This window comes from Cotesia glomerata, unplaced genomic scaffold (genome assembly GCF_020080835.1).
Source record: "Cotesia glomerata isolate CgM1 unplaced genomic scaffold, MPM_Cglom_v2.3 scaffold_130, whole genome shotgun sequence".
NCBI classification, from domain to species: Eukaryota; Metazoa; Arthropoda; class Insecta; order Hymenoptera; family Braconidae; genus Cotesia; species Cotesia glomerata.
This window is the reverse complement of record NW_025401665.1, coordinates 1-22755: the sequence shown is the minus strand read 5'-3', so window position 1 is coordinate 22755 and position 22755 is coordinate 1. Positions and strand designations below refer to the sequence as shown.

Sequence of the window (22755 nt, the reverse complement as noted above, 5' to 3'; positions counted from 1 at the left end):
TAAGCAACGCTATTCTTATTGCCGAGGCTGACGGCTGTCGAGCATCGTGAGGCCCGAGATCTGTGACGTAAGGCCGCACCCCCAGCCAGTGACAAGACTCCTCTCGCCCCACCTCAACGAGGGTTGAGAGGACCATTTATAGATTGTTAGGGGCATTCCGGACGCCACTCTTCATGAGGACCTCACGCGATGGGTGCTCTAGTACAACGTCCTCCAGTCATTGTCATCCCTTAATTATATTGGCTTTTACTATTAGATGTCTCATTCCGTAGTCATTGTCGGGTTATTACTTGTAGATGTATAAATAAATATGAGTGGTATACAAAAATATAAACCTCGAGTCTTTACAGATCCAAGAAGTGGGATTGGAAATCCGTGTTCCGTTGGAAAAGTGTGGTGTATTAATGTTATAATAAGTTATAATATATTAATTATAATTGAGAAGTTATTGTTAGTGCAAATATTGTGGTTTTCTGCATCAGTTTCAAGGATCAATAGAGTTGAGTGCTGGGTCCAAACTCTACTCAATCCTCAGAAATTTGGCTACTTCGTGGTTAGATCACTTGCAAGGTCATGTTGCACTACATCTTCTAGTAAAATTGCAACTTCTCTTGAAAAATTAAAAAGTAGTTAAGAGGCATATCCATAGCTGCGGTCAAGAGATAGGCTTTTGTAGAGGAGTTTCGGTACTTTGCAGAAGGAACCAGGACTGAAAAGCATCTCTGGGAGAAGGTGGAATTATGAAGAAGCAGAACAACTCAATGGTGATCTGTTTTTGGCAACTGAAATTGCATTCCCTCAGCGAGTTCACCAGAAATCGGGTTGCAGATAATGGATGATAGGAGTTCAACGCAAAAAGAAGTTTACTACGCTGATTCAACGTCAGAGTGACATCAACAACGGATGATTACGATAAAATAGTTCATCAGCAAATGAGGAATCAGGGCCTTAAGCTGGTCAACTCATCATCGCTCATTTGGTAATACGACACTGAGTGTCATGGTTATAATGAACGATAAATTTGGTAATGTAGAAGTTAAAAGTACTAATTATGATACAACTTGAGTTGGTATATTAAGAGGTATAATCAAGTAGGCTTAGTAATGCTTGCTCGATAATAAATAAAGTGTTATTGCAAGTAGTAATTGTAATAGCATGAAGAAATAGTAAATTAATAAATAATGAAGCAGAACTCCGAATTATGCATACCGGATGTAGCATTGATATACTTGCGCGATCAAGTAGTGAGTACTCTCGCTATGCGGTTCCAAAGAATGTTGTCGCGGTTATAAGTAACTATACATTTTCAAAATAAATAAGCAGTAGTCTTAATCAGAATCACAATATAATTTAGTAACGCCTTGATTTTTAATCGTTACAATTGGATATTAGTTAGCTATAAGAGAGTATAATGATTGATTTTATTAATGTGGAGTTATTGCAAATTGCAAAGATTAACAATTCGGAAAACGAACTTATTATTAGGTATAGTTAGTATATATACTCAAATCTGATTGAAAAATAATGAATAAGCATGTTAATAATATATATAAAATATATGACACCAAGTTTGAAGAAATTATCTTTGGCAAAACTATAAAATAGAACCCGGCGGTCACATATATTTTGTGAACAATAAAAAAAAGAGAAAGTAGAAACTAGTAAATAGTTATAACGTAGAAATTCGAAATGCCTAAATAACACATGTTGGTATAAAAGTGTTTCTAGTTAAAGTCTTTGAAAAGTTCAAAATATCCTTTTCGTTAGTCGTTGAAAATAAATATTACGTGTGTTGCAAGTAACTCAATAAGTAAAATTCATTGTTTGTAGAAAAAGAGTATGTTGAGTCGAGTTTAAGAAAATTTTAAAAACATATCAACACAAAACAGATGGTTTCAAGGACATAGTATTAGAATTACTATACGAGGAAACCTCCGGGTTTAGTTTTCTCACAGCCGAGTCTTTATCTCGCAAGAAACCCTTGTTTTTATTACCTTATTGTAAATACTAAAAAGTTGAGTGGCAACCATGTGTCGGTTACGGGCTAAGTAAACTCATCGGTATAATGCACAAAGGACGAAGTAGTTCTACAATAGATTGTAAAAAATTATTGTATAGTGTATTATTGAAATGCTCCTTAGCATTGATTTTAAGCTAGTTAAAACAAAAGATAATTATCTAATTTCACCAACCTTACGTTAGTATGATAGCACTATCATTTGAGTTAGAAAAATCAGATAGTTTTGTAAGAGATGTTATTTAACAAATTTTAACATCCGTAATAATATCGAATTGGCTAGACATTTTTAAACAAGATGTAAATAAAATAGTTAAGCGTTTGATATCGTAAGTAGAATTGTCAGTTATAAATTGAGCCAAAGTATATAGTTGATGGATGAAAGTTAAAGATAAATAATTAATAATATTAATGACTAGCAGTCTACCCCGGCTTCGCAGGGTATTTAACAATAATTTGAAAATATAATATAGCCCTATGTCATCCGGGGATAGTGTAGCTTCCCAACGGTGAAAAGAATTTTGCAAATCGGTTCAGTAGTTCCGGAGTCCATTCAATGCAAACAAACAATCAACTCTTTCCCCTTTATAATATTAGTATAGATTATGAAGTCGATTATTGTGAATGCTAGGTCATTAATTGATGTACTAATTGCATACTAGAAAGATGAAGAATTAGATGAGCGATTAAATAATTCAGCACTATATTCTAAATTCATATCGGTATTTTTGCGAAGAGTTATCACTGAGCATTGTTAATTAATATCGTACAATACTCGGATGAAGTTTGCAAAATTTAAATTGTAATCGAAATTATCATTTTTAAAATCACCATGTGATATCGGACTACTACGAAATTATTAAATGCCCTGCCGACAGAACAAGATTTTAAGATCTTAAAGTAATAGAAACGTCGGTCAACAAGATCGATATTTACGTAATTGCCAAAATAGTTTGGTTTTGAATCTGTACAGTAGCGCAGTTACTGTCCCTTAAACAATAGTAGTCTTGTTTAAGACTGCGGGTTAATTTTACGACAAGTAATAGTCAGGTAGTAAAGTCAGGTCAACTGGACCTCAAAAAAAGGGGTCGTGGATACTGGTTAGAGTATATTGTCACATCAGCTATAAGGTATCGGTTGTTAGAATTGCTATGGTTTAACATTGAGTACGTTAAGTATCTTAAAGTAAGGGGAATCAGCTATACGTCCTTCTTGGATGTTGAGTGAACGAAATGTGGTTTCTCGTACCTGTATAAAATATGATTGAAATTCAAGCTGGAATTTCAGCGATAGAATATGTGAGCATAGTAACCATTAAAAATTAAATAAAATAATTATTAAGTTATTGTAATTAAGGCTTGATGAAGATGAGATTTATATATCGTCGAGAGCATTACATCTGTCTCTAGCTAAAATGTTAATTCATGTCTTCAAAGTTTCTGACTAGGCTTCGAAGGTGGTCCTGACGAGTGCTGAAGTATCAACTCGTCTGGGATACGTCTGTTGCTCGAGTAACCGTTGTACAGATATTACCAAGTCAGTATGGACGGCAGCGATAGCTGTTGAAGATCTTTCAACAATTGACGATAGTGCATGAGATGCACGAACGTGTTGCATCGAAGTACGTCATGAACCGTCATTATGATTGTAGACGGCAGACCAGGAATCTTGACGGGCTTTCAGTGGTAAGACGTGACTTCGTCGACACTCTTACTGTGTTCTAGGGAAGAAGCTGAGTTGGGCTATCACTTTGGCCGTTCAACTCTTGTCAGGGGACAGTTAAGCGGTTTGCAGCAACAATCGGCACTTATTGAGTGCGAACCTGGAGGAGTTGGTGAACAGCTGGAGTGATCCTGAGTTCCGTAGCAGCTAGGATACTTCATTAGTGCACCGAGTATGAGCTAACTCATTACAAATGGAGGCCAGATGGAGGAGTATTTGCATCCTAATGCTGGCTAGGGAGTCATCGTCTAGTAGTTGCGTCGAGAGACTGCAAGATTAAGGAAGCAATCAAGTGCCGTAAGGCAGTGGCTTCCCCGCACTAATTGAAATATAATTTGAGAAAGCCGATATGAGTCGTGTGATCGTTGAACGATCGGGCGGTCAGTGATGACCGGGCGACGACTCCAACGTCCTGGTGGTTACGTCGAGAAACTGCGAAGATCTTAATCGATCAAGCGCCGGTTGGCGGTGGTTTCTCCGTACTGCTAGTGGTTTTAGTGATATCTGTCACGAAGCATGCAGTCGTTATTGAGTACTAACGACGTAAATGGGTTAAGCTTGAAATTGTACGCATGAAAATTGAATGGAATGTTAAAATTTAGAGCTGCAGACAAGCTATATGGCGAATAGTGATTCGTATCCGGTGGACGGCTGAGGTCAGATGCAGAAGTCACTGGTGCCAATGGTCGGCTCTAAAGTTTAAGCATGTATGACTGGATCAGCGGTATAGACACATGCCCTGAGGTCCAGTAGGTAGAGAATGCACATGATTATTGTCTAATTGTAATGTCCCGTATGAAAAAAAGATATACGAAAACAATATATTAGAAAATGTACGGAAAGTATATGATAATATATTAAATTATATATACAATTTTATAAAAGGTACATATAGATATTTTCGCCGATTAAATATATAATTATAATAGTTTTTAACATAGATGATTTATGTATATGCTGTTATATAGTTAAAATCATATAATTTAAAGTATACTGTTTAACATATACTTTATAATATATTATGTAAATATATTTCATTGTATACTGCAAATCATATATTTATTTATATTAAGAGAATCATATATTTTATGATCTATTTTTGAACTTATATTTTATTGTATATTTTTAATAACATCTTCTATCATATACTTTAAGCCATATACTTTATATTAAATCCTTAATTATATATTTTATATCATATTTTGTTATTGTCATTGTAGTGAATCTTGTGTAATGATTTTTTTTACGACTTATTCCTGTGTATGTGTCAATAAAAGTTTTAAAATTTCTAGAGAGTAATATTATTGAATCTAAAGTTTATTTTATTTAATTAATTTAGCAAATGAGTTTTGTTTATTAATGTTTATTAACAGATATTTTTCGATTTAAAATATAAATAATCTGATAACGTGAATCAACATATTGATTAAATAGAGTCCATTGAATGCTTGACTTTACTGAACTTCTTCTTCAACTTCATCAGGCTCAGCGACCGCTCGATTTTTACGACGCTTTTCTTCAAGCATGTTGTTAATGGCCATTCCAAATAATGCGCGTTTGTAATTTCGAGGAAATTTATTCATTACAGCTTCTGTACCGAATATTATTTGAGTCTTAAAATTTTACAGATATAAAACAATTCAACTTTAAGGCGAGTAATTATTATGAAAAAATATACCCTCAATAGCTTTGATAACATTCTGATCAAGTGCAGGGCGAACGGGAGCATCTTTATTGATTTTACTAGCACCTCCACGCAAATTACTAGCTAATAAAATTTCATCCGGAAAAAGCGCCGCAACTAACGATCTACCCATTCCCTGGAATGTATCGCGACTATCTGCGGTCTCCCATTGTTTGCGAGGAATGAATACATTTGATCCTTGGTGACCAATTTCGACCTTAAAAACAGTTCTGATTAATTTAAAATTAAAATTAAAAAAAGTGCAACGATGTACAGAAATAAGTTTGCTTGAGTCAAGAAAATTTTTAGGAAGACCTCAATTGTGCTTAAGTAAGAAAAAAGGTTCCTAAGAGGGTAATTTTCTTCATTAATAAAAAATTTTACTAGATTCTTGAATGCCATTCTTAAGAATGTGATGTTCTTGAGTAAAGAGAATAAATTTTTGACTCAAGAAATCATTTTTGATGTGAGTAAATTTTTTTTGTGTTAAGAATTTACTTTCTTTACTCAAGAACATCATTTTCCTTAAAATTTTCCTTAGAATGGTATATTCTTGGTTTAAGGTTTTTTGTCTTGAATCAAGTTAAATTTTTTATTAGTATTGGTTTAAAAATTTTCTTTTCCTAACTAAAATTTCTGGTTCTCTTAAGTATTTATTTGAATCAAGAAAATTAATTCGTGAATGTAAACTCATTCTGTGGCTGAGCTCTGACACACAAATGTATGTTTACTGCATAAATGTTTTGAATATTTATTATTAACCAAGTAGAGGATAAAAAATTTACTGGTTCATTCTCATCACCGTGATGATTTGGACGGTTATTCTGAGCTTGAATCAAAACCGCTTGAGTTTGTTTTATATCTTTCACTTCAGCACACAGTTCCGAAAGCTTATTCATTATCATTTCATTATCTGAAAATTATATCATAATGTTTATAGATATTAGTATTAAAATTAAAAATGGTTTTATGATAAATATTTTTAACTTCCCGCTAAGAAAATTGAAAATCAAGTTATTGGTTTTACTCCGTTTTGCAAAAATCGAAGTTTCATTTGATCGCGACGTTTTGAGGTCCTAGGAATGTTCGCTGTGACTATTTTTACGACGGTGTCTGTATGTTTGTACCTATTTCGATACGTAAACGGTCAAAATTTAGCTTTTCACGGTGTTTTTGAGCTTTTCCAGCTCTAAAATATGAACTCTTCCTTATTTGGATCTCTCCGAGCTCAAAAAATTGCTGTTCTATGCTTTTGAGCTCGAAGAACTCAAGAGTCTCGTTTATTTAAAAAAACGGAGTCTCGTTTATTATAAAAAAAAAAAAAACGTAGTTCTGTTTATTGTAAAAAAAAAAAAAAATAGTCTCGTTTATTGTAAAAAAAAACGAAATCCCGTTTATTGTAAAAAAACGGAGTCCTGTTTACTGAAAAAAACGGAGTCTCGTTTATTGAGAAAAACGGAGTCTCGTTTATTTAAAAAAAAAAAAAAAAACGGAGTCTCGGTTATTTAAAAAAAAAAGGAGTCTCGGTTATTTAAAAAAAAAAAAAAAAAAAAAAACTTAGTCTTGTTTCTTGAAAAAAAAAATTAGGACGACGGTTGACACTGAAGACCATCCCTGCAACTTCCCGCTCATTTTGTACTTAAGCGCTCAAAATTGCATATTACGTTTTTAATCTCTTCGAGTTCAGAAATATGATTTTTGTATCATGTTGAGCTCTTCGAGCTCAATACTCCAATAGCAGTTTGATGAAACACAATTCTTTGAATTTTCAAATCGCAATAATTTTCGCATGAATAAACCGATTTTCACGTGGGTAGCGGTATTCAACGCAGTTTCTTAAGCCTCATAAAAAATCTTAAAGTTTGAATCAACTGATTTTGACCGGATTAGCGGCGAGCGACGTGATTTTCCATGGTGAAGAGTAGATTAGATTTTAAAGTTGATCCAATAAGCCATTTAAAAATGATTCAAAAAGAATTTTTTTAACAGTTTTATTTGTGATAATCTTCGATTTTTTTGGGGGGGAGTTAAAAAATGATCCTTGTTTATTTAAAAAAACGAAACTCAAAGCGTCAAGATGTTATGTTAACTCCATTTTCGCAAAATGGAGTAAAACTAATAACTTCCCGAATTTTTAAGATTTTAAATTTTCTTAGCGGGAAGTTAAAAAAAATAAAATCATTTATAATTCTGAAAGAACATATGTTTATGAAATAATTTATACTACGATCATTTTGATGGTTGACAGGAACATCATTTGGATCATTCTGCTGAATAACTTCAGGAATCTCATCATCACCACTCGAAACATAACTATCCTCAATAACCTCATTATAACATACAAAAGACAATATGATTAATAAAATGAAACTGTGATTAAACTAGAAAAACTATCTTACTTGGCAAGGAATATTTCTTTCATCTGCAGCCTTCTTATTTTTTTTTGCAGCTTTTGATCCTTGCTTCAATTTTTTACTTGACTGTAAATTATTATTATATAAAAATAAAAGCTTGGCCGATAGTACCGTTTTTATTTTTCAAAGTAAATGACAAAAATATTACTGAATGATTTGAAGTAGATGCTCCAACCTCTGTATCATCGGACCCATTCTCGAAATTACGTTTTTTTGAGGAAGTTTCTTGATTTTTTTTACTTTTTAACGGAGTAATGGTGCCTTCCAACAGAGTGGCTTCGTTGTTCAATGCTTTTATATTGTCTTTAAATGAAATAAAATATCAGTCAATAAATTATCAATAAATAACCTCTAAATAATTAAACTGTTAATAAATAGTCTGTGAATAAAATAATGACTGTAGATAAATGAATATTTACGAGATATTTTTAGAACACGTGCATCAAAAATTTTCCATCCATTTTTTGGTCTGATTGGTTTATTGTGACGCCATTCAATTAAATAAGTCTCTTCGTCTTCCAATGGACTGAAATTTTTGACATCAAAATCACGAATCCACTCTATTGGAATGCCTGGAGTGTATGTTTTGTCAAATTTCCCTCCAACCCATTGCACGAGGGCAAATATTTTTTTTAATTCAACCGCATTCATTCCTTAAACTATGCAAAACTTATTTAATTACAAGCTATCTAATTAATTGATAAATTTTACGAAATAACTGCAGACTTGAACAATAAATATTTAATATATTAATATGAAGACACCTATAATTAATATAAGATAAATTAATTCACAAATGGAAATTAATGTAATTAGTTTAACTACAGTTTTATGACAGCTGTCAGACGTAAGTTGTTATGAAAATTGATGTTCATTTAAAAAATTAACGCTCACTTCACTTGTAAACAGAAGAATACTTCGTATTGAATATCAGTAGTGGGTATCGGTAGTTGTTTGTCAAACTAAGAAATCTGCATTATTAAGATGTCGGTGAAAAAAAAAGTTGGAGATAATCAAAAAAACGTAAAAATAGCAAGCAGAAAAAAAAGGCGAGGTCCATACAAAAAATATAATACTTTTGGAAGTGTAATGACTATTCCAAAACGAACAAAATATGATTGGCGTGTAAAACGAGAAAAGAGTCAGTGAGTATGGCTTATAGCAACTTGTAGATTGTAATTCTTTTAATTAAATGCAGAACTTGAGAAAAAATTAGCGGTAATTTCACATATTTTGTATAAATTTGTTATTAAATAATAAATAATGTGATTATAGACAAATTATACCAACACAAATACAGTCGGTTCCGTTGCAATCAGAAAATCATGGTAGTAAAACAATCACCGAGATTAAAGACTTAACTAATGGGGAACAAAATTGTAAGGAAAGTTTGTCAGATAATGTTGGAATTGCCGAAGCATTAGAACCTATTAAAATGGTAATCATAATTTGATAATTTTTAAAATATATTTCAGCTATAATTACTTCAAACATAAATTAATGAAAATTTAATTAAGTAAGTAAATATAGGCTCTTTCAAGGAAAATTCATATATTTTATTTTTAAAGAGTAAATAAAAAGTTGTATTCAGAGAATGCACACTTTAGAATCAAATCACAGCTTTTTTCGTGATTCACATATGAATTTCATAGAACTTTAAACCTCAAAAATTATTTTAGGAGCTTTTTTACCTTGGGAGTGATTTCTCACAGACTCGTAAGTCAACTGGAGTCGTTGTGAACCTTACTGTCAACTTTCATTATAACACAGCTTTTTTATTGGTACAATTATCATGTAGATATTACTATACAATTGATTTTTTAAGTTTGCAACTGTAAAACAGACTAATTGGAATGACTTTTTGTTGTGATATCACAAATCTTTAGATTGTCTTCAACTGAATTCATTTGTTTAATCAAATTTGTCAAGTTTACTTTCGAAAATTGAAAAATTATATTTTTAAATATTAATGATTTGATTTAAATTGAGTTGACACCAATCATAGTGATATTCTGTCTTCTGTCTTTTATTATAAAACTTTTTATACTATTAATATTGCTGATTAATGGATAATACATTAATTAAATATTTAAAAATTTTTGCAATATTGGGATATATCAGTCGTTTTATAAATGTTATAATCATCAGTTCTGTAGTTTTTTTCTTTTTCTATATTTGATAAACTTTTTCACAAGTCACTATATTAGTAAATGTATATATTTTTTAAAGGATTATCAAGAAACCCCGCCGAATGATCAAGAATCTTCCAACAATATCGATATTATAGTTATTGATGAGTACGCAAACAGAACAAATAATGATCTTCCAAACAATCTTGCATCTAACCCAAGAACCATACCAAAACATCATCTTATTAATAATCTTCTTGTCATGGCTATTAAATGGCGAAGAAATATTACTCATACAGTTGCACAAGATATCGCTAATTTACTTAATATTTTCTCAACAACTGCGGGTGCTAAGACTTCTAAATATTATTGGAAAACAATTATTGATCGTTATTCGCACAATATTACAACTCACTATATTTGTATTCAATGTGGAAATTATTTAGGTAGTGAAAGTAACTGTTCAAGTAATTGTAATAATTGTTTAACTAAATTCGATCCTAAGTCTAATGAAGGTTCATTTTTACATCTACCTTTAACCGATCAATTACGCGAATTATTTGAAACTACTGATGCCCATAACTTGTATTCTTTGAGCCGAAGGAAAGAAAATAAATATGCTATAGAAGACATTTTTGACGGAAAAATGTACAAGAAACAAGTAATACACGATGATATGATTTCAATCAATTACAGCGTCGATGGAGCTCCTATTTTTGAGAGTTCAAATACCTCGATTTACCCTGTACTTTGCTCGATTAACGAGCTTAATCCATTTGAACGAAGAAATCATATTATGCTCTCTAGCATCTGGTTTGGTTCCGGTAAACCAAAAGATATGAACGGATATTTGAGGCCGTTTACAGATGAAGCAAAGAAACTTCTTGACAAAGGTTTCACATATTTATATAAAGGTCAAATATATCGCAAAAGAGTTGTAACCTTGATGGGTGTATGCGACTCGGTTGCTCGTCCTCTTGTACAATGTGTGAAACAATTTAATGGAGAGTACGGATGTGGTCTATGCTTACATCCAGGGAAAAGAGTTAGTAAAGGTAATGGATTCACCCGAGCTTATCCAATCGTAAATGGAAATTTCTTCGGTGAAGGACTAAGAACTCACAACCAAACTTTAACTCATGCTAAGAAAAAAAACGTCGAAGATCGAAAAGGAGTTAAAAAATTATCCATCTTATGTGAAATTCCAAATTACAATATTATTTATAATTTAGATGTCGACTGGATGCACTGCGTTGGACTAGGAGTTGTCCGTCAATTTGCAGATTTATGGTTTAGCTCATTAAACAAAGATGAAAAATTTTATTTTGGAGACATTCTGGAATCGGCAAACTCCTTCATTACATCATTTCTACCAACGTCATATTTTTCCCGGACACCAAGACCTTTAACAGATCGTACTCATTGGAAAGCTCACGAGTGGATTATCTTTCTTTTGGCATACAGTTTGCCTCTACTTAAAATATACTTTTCAAAAACATATGTTGATCATTGGGCGTTGTTAGTTGATGGAATATCAATACTCATCAAACGATCAATAATGAAATCGGAGTTAACTTATGCCAATCAATGCTTACAAAAGTTTGTTCAGGGAGTTCAAGAGTTATACGGAGAAAAATTCATGAGTTTTAATGTTCATTTATTAACTCATTTAGCTATCAGCGTTGAAAATTGGGGCCCTCTCTGGACTCATAGTGCATTTATTTACGAGGATTTCAACCAGACTTTAGAAAATTGTGTGAAAAGTCCTAATGGAGTTATTATACAAATTTGTGACTCATTTAGATTAAAATGTGTGATTGATCGACTGTATAATTTGTGTAAAAATGATTTAAGCTATCAACAAAAAAATTATTTAGATCGTTTAATGAATTACAAATTAGTTAAAAACAATACCGTAAAAGAATGTAAAATACTAGGTCGAAAAACTTTAATGAAATCATTATCTATGGATCAACTATTAGCTTTGAGAAGATTAAATATCGTAGTCGATTCGAACACACACATTTTCACTTATGCTAGATGTAAAATTCACCGGGAAATCGTAACGAGTGCAAAATATAAACGCGAGAAAAAACGAATAAATTTTAACGTCATGCTAACAAATGGAAAAATTTTCGAGATACAACATTTCTTGAATTTAAAAACGAGATCTGGAGAAGATAATTATTTGATTGGTTATTATTACGTGATTAAAAATAATGAATCTTTCATACACGGCAGAAAACTTAGTCATTTTATTGTTTTAGATAAAAAAATTCCAATTTTGGCCGCCGTAAAAGTTGAAATGATAAAAGAAAAAGTAATGATTTTTAAAATGTCAAAGTTAAAATTAATAGTAGCTTACGTTCATGTATGTAGTTCGGAATTGCTGACTTAATTTTAAAGAAAAATTTTTTTTCTGCCCTCCGGCCGGAAAGTGGCAACTTTCTGGCCGCTGCGCTAAACAAAGTTGCCACATTCCGGCTACGTCGAGCAGAAAAATAGTATACACACCTTGGCCAGTAAATAAGAAAGCCTCAGGTCACATGTTTGTCAACCTCGGCTTCGCCTCGGCCAACAATTACATGTGATCTGAGACTTTTCTTATTTTACTGGCCTAGGTATGTAATATACTATATAGTTAGTAAATAATTGAATTCCAAAAATTCAAAAAAAATTTTTTGGTCCTATATTATTTTAGATGTTACGTACAGTTTATTAATTTATTTAAATAAAGTTTCAATTTTGGATTATTCTTTTTGGGAAATAATTATTACTTTACCCTGTGGAAAAACATTTGATTACTCTTGTTAATCAGTTTTTTTGTTATTTCAAAACAGCAACAGATTGAAAGATGAGTGAAAATACTTTTTGTTATCTAGTTTAATTGTATGTATTTACTTATCAATTATTATCTAGTAAAATGTATGTATACTGTTATTATAAATAATGATATATTGTAAAAAATAGTATAAATTAATGTCTTCTTGATTAAATTGTTGCAATAAGAACTTTACTCAAAAAAAATTTTTTTAACCCTTTAGTACCCACGTTATTCGGCTCACCTTCTTTACTCTCGCCATGAGAAAAAATCTCACATTTAAATAATATATGATCTAACCAAATATGTCGGCGGAGCGCTAACCAAAAAGAGCCAATTTACACCGTAGAGAGTCGAACAGCTCGATTTTTAACAACCTTAATGCTCTCGCCATAATCTCATAGTCTTCGAAAAAAAATTTTTTTTTGTTATTGATAATAAAAATAAGTAATTTTTTGATTAACAGTAAGAAAGAATATAAAATTTTCGGAAGGTAAAAAAAATTTCAAGCGGTCTTTCCATTTGAATTTAAGAAAATAATTAAGATTGAAACCGAGCCTGAGTAAAATTCTCATAACCTGAGTATTGAAGGGTTAAAGATTCTTGTTCGACGAGATACTAGTGGTATAAGATAGAAAGTTCCATGTTTGTTAAAATACGGGTAAATTTACAATGAATGGAAGTGGCAAGCACTAACAATTAAAAAATTGAAGTTCAATAGGTATGCTACGCGGTTGGAAGTGTAGTTTAGTTGAAAACGAATTTCCAATCCTGTGGACCAAAATAACGACTAAAACTCGAAAGAAATTGATTTTACAGTTTTTTTTCTGATCGTACAAGAGCCGTAACTCTTAAAGTTTTTCTGATTAAAATTTCAATTACAGTTTTCAACATTTTGAATGTTGTTTTACTTTTTGATATGATATTTTTCACTAAGATACAAAACGTCGAAAATCAACGAGGAAACTCAGATCTTTTTCTTCATTATTTATTACAGTATTGTGTTTTTTGTTAGATTTTCAAGGTGACTTAATCTTCAATTTATTATAATTTGAATATAATAAAAAATATATTTCATAATATATGAAAAAAATATATTTCATAATATATCATAAATTTATATAATATTGTATATGTTAAATCATGTATGTAATGATATAAAAAATCCTATATAAGATTCCATGTAAATTTTAAAAATACTATGTAAAATATTTGTGCCATATATGACCATATAATTTCATTGCATATAAGTATATATATACTCACATTAATATATCAAAAATTATATGGTAAAAATATAATTTCATGATATATACTTATACATAATATGAAATATACTTATTTTCGCCACATATATGCCCCAGATATTTTTATATATGTAAACATATAATAAAAGAATATACGTTTTTTTCATACGGGGTGTTGTTGATTTTTTATAAAAACGAGAACGGCTTTGATCTTACAATAGGAATGGCTGCATGATATTGCATGATATCTTATATTTTTCAAATGCTGATAATACTCGAATATTATTTTAGGTCGAAAATAGTGATATAGCAGGCAAAGTGACATGGTCACTCGAACGAGCAGCTGACCACTAGTCGCGAGGACGCGAGCATCATCAGGACAGCCGACTGTAAGCAACGCTATTCTTATTGCCGAGGCTGACGGCTGTCGAGTATCGTGAGGCCCGAGATCTGTGACGTAAGGCCGTACCCCCAGCCCGTGACAAGACTCGCCCCCACTCAACGAGGGTTGAGAGGACTACGAGAGAGATTGTTAGGGGCATTCCGACGCCACCCTTCATGAGGACCTCACGCGATGGGTCCTAGTACAACGTCCTCCAGTCATTGTCATCCCTTAATTATATTGGCTTTTATTAGATGTCTCATTCCGTAGTCATTGTCGGGTTATTACTTGTAGATGTATAAATAAATATGAGTGGTATACAAAATATAAACCTCGAGTCTTACATATATGTGAATAAATTCAAATAGCAGGCATCAGAAAATTGTTTACGTCATCTGTACTGGTCCATACATGCTCATTATTAAATGCTTTAGTTATTTGACTAGCACAATGTAAAAAGTTATTGATATCCAACGTTCCATTCTCATATAAATCCCATAAATATTCCATCATTTCATTTTTTAGAGTAATTTTGTTACTTTCGGGACTTCTTATTTCTAAGTTCAGCTCTAATGAAGTCTTTTCTATTTTTGCCAACTCTTGGAGTGTTGCAATACGTTCTGAAAATATGTATAATATAAATTTATTTTAGTTTAACTTTTGATTGAAGGTAGATGGGTCATCCCATGTCAAATCGACAATTAGTTAGAATTGATTCTTTTAGATTTCGAAAAATTTTGGTTTGAAGCTTTTTTTTTACAAAACAAAAATTTTAGTTTTTATGAAGCAGTTTTACCAAAAAAAAATTTTTTTATCAATTTTTTCAAAAGTTATATGCATATATCAAATTTCACTATTTCTTCAGTTCTTCTAGTTAAATTATTAGAACTTCTCTATTATAATTACGAGAAAAGTCTGTAGAGTTCTTTTTACAAAAAATAATTCAAGCTATGAAAGAAAGACAAATTTAAAAAAAAAATTTGAAAATCTAAAATTCATAAAATTTGGAATGTTTAAAATTAATTAAAATATAACCGGTTGACATCAATTCGCTCAAAATTATTTTTAGAATACTTCAATAATTTATAAAGTAATTGCAATTTTAAAAATTGCGTTATTAGTTTTTCCAAAAATATGATTTTTAAAATGTTTTTTTATTGTAGAAATTTATGAACGATTTACGAATCTGGAAAGATCCCAAAAATAGTAGAGAAAGCTTCGTTTGTCTCCTTTTCGAAAATGAAATGTTTAAATTTATGCGAAAAAATATTTTTCTATTAAATCCATATTGTTAAAAGAACTAAAAACGCTAGTTACAAATTTTTAAGATCTTGTTAAATCAATAAAAAGTATTTTGTAATGTAGTTTGACTTAAACATTTGATGTCAGTCATAAATTTCCACTACTTTGATCAATTCTAATATTCATTCATTTTAAAAATAACTGAAAACGCAGTCCTGAACATATTTCGTTCTTTTACGATTCGTAAAAGATATTTTTTGAATAAATTTGAGCCAAAAATTTAATGTCTAAAACTATCTGAGACAATTTAAAGAAATTCAAAATTTTATAAATTTAGAATTTTTAAAAATATTACTTTTTCACAGCCTCCAATTTTTGTTTAAAATAAACCTTGTAGAACTTCGTCACTATCATAATTTCTGAAAAATTCAAAGAAGAAACCATATAACTTTTGAAAAATAATTTATTTTTCTTTTCCTGTGACAGAACTTGGTTTTATGTTAAAAGAAAACTTCGCAGCAAAATTTATCTCAAATCGAAAGAAAAAATATTTACATGGGATGCCCTAGGTGTATTTTTTACGAGACTATCAATGAAACTAATACCTGTGAATTCCCAGATTGACGGATGCGATCCTAACTTTAATCTAAGTACTCTGTGGTAGGATTCAATGTTGTTGTTGGTTTTGTTTTCTTTTCGGTAACAGTTAAATCTTTCAGGTTTTACGACTTTAAGCCAGTATTCTCTAAAATAACTTATTAATCCATTTAATTCCTTGATCATTTCTTTGTGATCATTAATGAGCCATTCAAAAGCTCTGTCGATATCAGTCGCTGGCAACAGAGCAAGGCCCAAAAGTTTTCTGATGAAAACTCCAATGTCTTCTCTTTCTCCAATCAAAGCATCTAATCTTAAAGTGGACGTTTTTTTAATTATTGCCTGTAATTATTTAATTTTTTAATTTTTTTACTACAATCCCTTGATAATATATTAGAAAACTATTTTCTTTTGTAATGCAATAATTGATTCATTCATCGTAATTATAAATAACCGAAAATATAATAGAATTGAACAGCAATATAGAAAAGCATTTTTTTAGATACATATCTCGCTAATAGTTTTTATGACGTCCAATTTGCCTTGGTATATCTGTATTGTTATAACTGAAAATATTTAGTGACATACAATTTCAAATTAATTGTATTAATATGAAAACTACACTGTGTCAAATTTTATTAACAAACGTGTAGCAAATTTTTTAAAAATGTGAAAGTTAATGGCGTTTAAGTTCTAAATATTGTGTACGATAACTAATGATTGCGCTCAGAAAATTAGGGTAATTAGATAGCATTCTAATTCACACTATTTCACTGTGCATTTCTCAGCCTTTCCAGGCTCTATTATACATAAGAATTTAAACGCTAGCTGATTAGTACTTTTTTTCATCCTAATCGCCTCTCATCATTTATCATAATTTGATTTAATGTATTTTTTTTAGTACAAATGGTTAAATTTCTTAATGAGAATTGTTTCAGCTAAAATTAAATTTATTTAAAGTTTGAAAAGAATCCCGGAAAAATAACTCAGGAAAAAATAGCGCCGGAAAAAAGAGACCAGAAAAAATAACTTATGAACATATGATTAAACCGAATAATAAAACTTGTCATCATTCTGTGGTTTAGTTTTTAATGGATTTTGTGATTTTGATCTCCTTTATACGATTGAATATTGGGACAATTTAATATTCAAAAATATAGATCTGTTTTTCGAGACTATTCTTTCCAGAATTTTGTTTCTTCGTCAATTTTTTCTGGATTTATTTTTTCCAAGTCTATTTTTTCTAGGACTAGCTATTTTTTCCGATTACCATTGATTCCTTTTTTCTCACAGTCCACAGTGATTAAAAATATTTAAGTTATTAGAAACATCATACTTGTATAAAGTGGAAGTAACACCCGTGTGGGTGTGCATTGATATAAGATGATCGGACGGCTCCCATTATTCCCAATTCGAAATCTGACGTGACGCTCTCGATGTGGAGCTAATTCGGTTTTAAAGTATTTTAAAATGTCCGTGTAACTCTTTTTTGTTTTATTTGTCATCAATGCCCATGTGATTGGAAGTGTCTGAAAAAATAACATGATATAAAATTTTTTTACAAAGAAAATAAATGTTATATTTATGCATATCATATTTAACAATTTAAAATTGACAGTTTTATAAACATCATCCTACATTTTTATCTACTACAGCCATAATAGTTAGCAATTAATAGATTTCTGCTGGAGCTCGGGGACAAACTTCGTATGTCGCATCAATCAATAAATGACTGGTCTTAATTGTTCGTAGATATTCTTTATCGGCCAAAACAACTGCTGATGATTTATCACTGCTTTGTATATACTTTAGTTGCAATTCACTTTTGGTACGGCTCAAATAACTTTTCCATCTATCCGTTTGCAAGAACGATACATATTGGTATAGCGACTTAGGTTGCGGAGGGTGAATCTGTCGTCGCCAATAATTTATTGAAGAAAGCATGCTAGTGAATGGAACTAACGCTGCACCATCGGGAAATCTAAACATATACCACATAAAAAAACATTTATTAATTTTTTAATTAAGTTTTTTAATAACAAAATAATATTTGTCCAATATTTAAATGCATAATAATCTTGAGCTCAGTCTTTTATTGAAGTAAGAGCAAAGAGTAATTGGATTGATTTTTTTTTTTTTTAAACATTTTACAATTATTCAATATTAATTAATTATCATTGTAAACATATACAATATTTTAATGATTCGTCTTCTCGAATATTATAGGCATCAGAAGCCATATATGCAAACCAAAAAGTTTCAAAAATCCAAAAGTCTTTTTAATTAATTCGATAATTATATAGTAAGAAATTATTTGTCATTTCGTTGAATGAATTTTATGTACTAAGTTTTTATGTTTAAAATTTTGTATATAAAATTTATTCGACGAAAAAATTAAAAATTTGTTTTGTAAACCATTGTAACGATAATTGTATAAAGATTACTTTAGTTATATTTAAAAATTAATCAAAGGGTATTGAAAACAAATTAATAAGAGCTTGGAATAAATGAAGATAAGTTTTCGTCAAACAGTCGTAAAAAGCGTATACACCTTGACAACACGATATATTGAGATTAATTCTTACTCCAAATCACTTTTTTTAGAGAGATTTGTTTTGACCTTGAAATTTTTAGTGTCCGCAATTGTCACTACCTCGGTCTCGCTTGGTTTTATTTTATAAACTTTCTCTATATGTATATAGACTACGACTAAATATTTATATGATTAATTTTTTTTTTTTCAATTAGTATTATGTCGTGTACTTAAAAAATTTTTCGAACTTATTTTTTTTATATAATAATAAAAATTATCTTAAGTCCTCTAGTTTTACTACTATTTAATTTAACTTGGTGTATTCTTTTGAAATACTAAAAAACTCACCGCAAACATAAATTGGTGTATATAATGCACGGTTTGATCGAAGTTGAGATTATTTGTTTTTTGAACTCATTCTTGAATTCACGAATTAAAGCATCAACTTCAGGTTTGCTATGATTGTGTTTATTCGTCAGTTTGAAGTTTATTTTTTCGTTGTTCTCATCGACATCATATTGTAAACGCGCTGGACACTTTTTTGAATTATTTTGATCACATAACATGTATCTGAAATAGAAAATACAATATTTATTATTATAACTAATCGCTAGTAAAATGTTAGGGCGTTTAATAAAAGGGTTCAAATACATCGATTTTCTTTTCCGAAATACATTGAAAAATCGCCAAAAATTCCATTTAGCAGTTGAAATAGTAGTAGATTATTCTTCGTTATAAAAACTAGCACAATTGTTTAAACAAACGCAAAAGTAAGATTTTTCCAAAATTCTGTCATGAAAACTACTGGAATATTTCTAATAATTTTTTCATATATCTACCTCGTCGAAAATTATTTAACGTTAAAGTGGAACTAATGATAAATTTTAATAATTTTTTCGTTATCCAAGGAAGGGATTAACTTTTTAAAATAATGTCATTGGACCTTTTTCTTTTGAGCGTCACATTTCTTACATATTATCTCCTTTTTCAAAATTTTCTCATTTTTGAAAAGTAAAATATTTTTAAAATTTATCATGAGTCCAACTTCGATCTTGAATATAACTATTGGAAGAGTAGATTTTTAAAAAAAAGTTTGGAAAATCCAAAAGTGCACGACTCATAATGCTCATTTAATTATGAAATATTAAAAAAAAAAAAAAAATCATTAGCCGTGCAAAAAAAAAATTAAAAAATTAAAAAAACAGTTGTACTAAAAGATAATGCGCAGGCGCCCTGGTGGAATAAATGGACATAATATCTATAGATATAGAATATATCACCATCCATGTTAATTTTACATGGACTAGAAATTTGAATAGCGCTAGACTTTCATGGGTGGTCTCGTTTATAACAAACTAAGGGTAGCCCCAAATTGGTCGCAACTTTCCGTCGATTTACTGCCGCAACTTGTCACCAAGTTGACGGCAAAGTCTTAAATGAACTCGGTTGTTCACCAAGTTGACACCAAGTTGTCCGGCAAAATTGCTTTCGAAACTCTTTCGCACCAAGTTGACGACAAGTTTCTCAAGAAATTTGGCGACATATTGCGGCAGCAGATTGGTCTTGTTTTCTCAGAAACTTGTAGCCAACTTGACGCCAACAGTTACAAATTCGGAAGTTGACCGCAAAGTTGTCGCTAAGTTGGTGGCAACTATCTGACACCAACTTGAGGATTTGGTCTGAAACTGTGGCTATCCAGGGGAATAAAAAGGTTATTATATAATAGAGGTCAAATAATAGTAAATCATCTATGTAATAAAATACACACATTAAAATACCTGGTGCAAATTCAGTACACCTCATCCAAGGATTCGCGAAGTAAAAATGACCTAATCCAATCGATAGGTCTCACGTTAGGTCCGGATAGGTCCACCAAAATTTTCGTTAGGTCCCTCATAGCTTTTTACAAGTGCAAATTTTTTAATTTTTACTAAAAAAAAAAAAAAAAATAGCACCTCATTCTATGAAAAGCTGGCTAATTTTACTCAAAATCGCATTCTTTATCAGCCAAGTTGTCTGTATTGGTCTATGTTTTTTATATTAATGATTTCCGGTTGTCGTTATTAGTCAATTATAAATTAATTAAAATCTGCGCATACGCACATCGCGAATCTAATACGGCGCACAATTTAATGTATACCCGTTTTGATTTTTCGACTTTTAATAATTCAATAGAAAAATATATTAATTCATGAACTGCTTTCTAAATGATTAATTAATAGCACTTAAATGAGCTTTATACGCTTTAAAAATGTCCATATGTTTGCAAGATACAGGTAATTTCTTATTTATTTACATTTTTAAAAATATAAACTTTCATCCTGGATGATATAATACACTCATAAGGCAGCTTCCCCTGAGTCGAAATTTTAAAACCCCAGTTCAACCTAGTAGAGCCTGGAGTTCGCCTTTAATGTAGGAGCATATGCCGCTCTATCCCTAGTTAAGAACCTTTTTCAACCTAACTCCGTCTTATATCAGGGGTGAGGCATAGTGAGTTGGGGTTTTAGTTTAAATTTTAAGATTCTGTTTCAACCTAAATCGTCTTGCATCAGGGTGAGGAAGTATTGAGTTTGGGTTCTAGTTCAAATTCTTAAAACTCTGTTTAAACCTTATTCGTCTAAATTCAGGTCGTAGAAGAGTGGAGAGCTGGGGTTTAATGAGAATTTTATCGCGTAGGCTTCCTAGGGTGAAAGCAGAGATTAAAACTTTATACATTTTTCAAAATAAATAAGAGTAATAAAAATTATTACTTCATTATTTTGAAAAATGTATTACAGTAAAACGATGCGAAAAAATCACAATAAAACCATTTATAAATTTTTTTATGCTTAACCAAACTGCGTCGAATGCTTTTTAAAAATAAAATCGAACGACGCGTTCAAAAATTATATTTGTTTAAAAATTCACAAAATTTTTTTTCTCAGTATTTTTTCGACATAACATTTAAATTTCTTAACCAAACGATATTTGCCCGGACATCCACTTTTTTCGCTTTAAAAACTGTGTTGAAAAGCCATTTGGAAAAGTAAAATCGATCGATGCGTCCAAAAGTTACAGCTGGTTGAAAATTTACGAAAAATTTTTTTGATATTTTTCGAAAATAATTACCGGGCTTCTTTTAACCTTTTCAACATAAACCCGTATATACAGATTTTTTTTTCATTACTACTCTAAAAACTACTTTGAATACCGTTTTAAAAATCAAAATCGAACGATATGTTACAAAATTATACCTTATAAAAATTTCAAAAATAATTTCTTCCAGAATTTTTCGAAATAATTTTCAGATATTTTAACTATTTAACTATTCATGTGTTTATACTTTTCGTGCTTTAAATAAAAAATTATGGTTTGTGCAAGAATAATTTAAAAATATACGAAAGATCAAGTTTTCCTACTTAAAAATTTGACCTAATTGCTAAAAAGAATAGTTTGCCAAATTAAAAATTTAAAGAATGAACAAATAGCACAGTTTTTCACATTTTGAACTCGAAGAGCTCAAAAATATAATTTTTGTGTCGCAGCTTTTGAAGCCCCATAAAGGATCTTTAAGTTTAAATTGATTAAACGAAAAATTTCGAAGTAATTCCGAAAAAACATTTTTTTCGGTTTTCTTTCGACAACGATAACTCACGAACGAATTAACCGATTTTGACCGGGTTGGCGGCGATCGACGTGGTTTTTTAATGTTAACAGCTGAATAGTTTTTGAAATCGATCGATGAAGCCGTTTCAAAGTTATTAAAAAAACACATTTGAAAAAATTTTTTGTAGTTTTTTAAATTTCTCAAGATCTACCGGTTCGAATCGGTCCCAATTATATTCAAAATCTAAGTTTGATCAAGCCCTTTTGAATGACGCCAATCGCGATACACACATACACACACATACATACTTACATGCATACTTACATACATACATACAGACAAACGGACACCATCGCGGAAACAATCGCGGAAGCTTCC

The 22755-nt window shown here is 30.7% G+C and overlaps 2 protein-coding genes and 1 pseudogene across 2 annotated transcripts; 1 reads left to right on the top strand and 2 right to left on the bottom strand.

Annotated features, from left to right (window-relative positions):
* Nucleotides 1-5147: 5147 nt before the first annotated feature.
* Nucleotides 5148-8502, bottom strand: LOC123273769. The gene is made up of 7 exons (XM_044741246.1): nt 8257-8502; nt 7986-8140; nt 7823-7903; nt 7648-7750; nt 6209-6336; nt 5418-5640; nt 5148-5330 (listed from the first exon to the last, which is right to left on the bottom strand). The coding sequence occupies exons 1-7, from the start codon at nt 8486-8488 to the stop codon at nt 5194-5196; spliced, it is 1059 nt and encodes a 352-aa protein (XP_044597181.1). The 5' UTR covers nt 8489-8502; the 3' UTR covers nt 5148-5193.
* Nucleotides 8503-8756: 254 nt separating this feature from the next.
* On the top strand, nt 8757-12389 carry LOC123273770. The gene is made up of 3 exons (XM_044741247.1): nt 8757-8982; nt 9113-9275; nt 10067-12389. The coding sequence occupies exons 1-3, from the start codon at nt 8822-8824 to the stop codon at nt 12362-12364; spliced, it is 2622 nt and encodes an 873-aa protein (XP_044597182.1). The 5' UTR covers nt 8757-8821; the 3' UTR covers nt 12365-12389.
* A 2377-nt stretch (nt 12390-14766) lies between these two features.
* LOC123273768 lies at nt 14767-19664 on the bottom strand (annotated as a pseudogene).
* Between the last annotated feature and the right edge of the window lie 3091 nt (nt 19665-22755).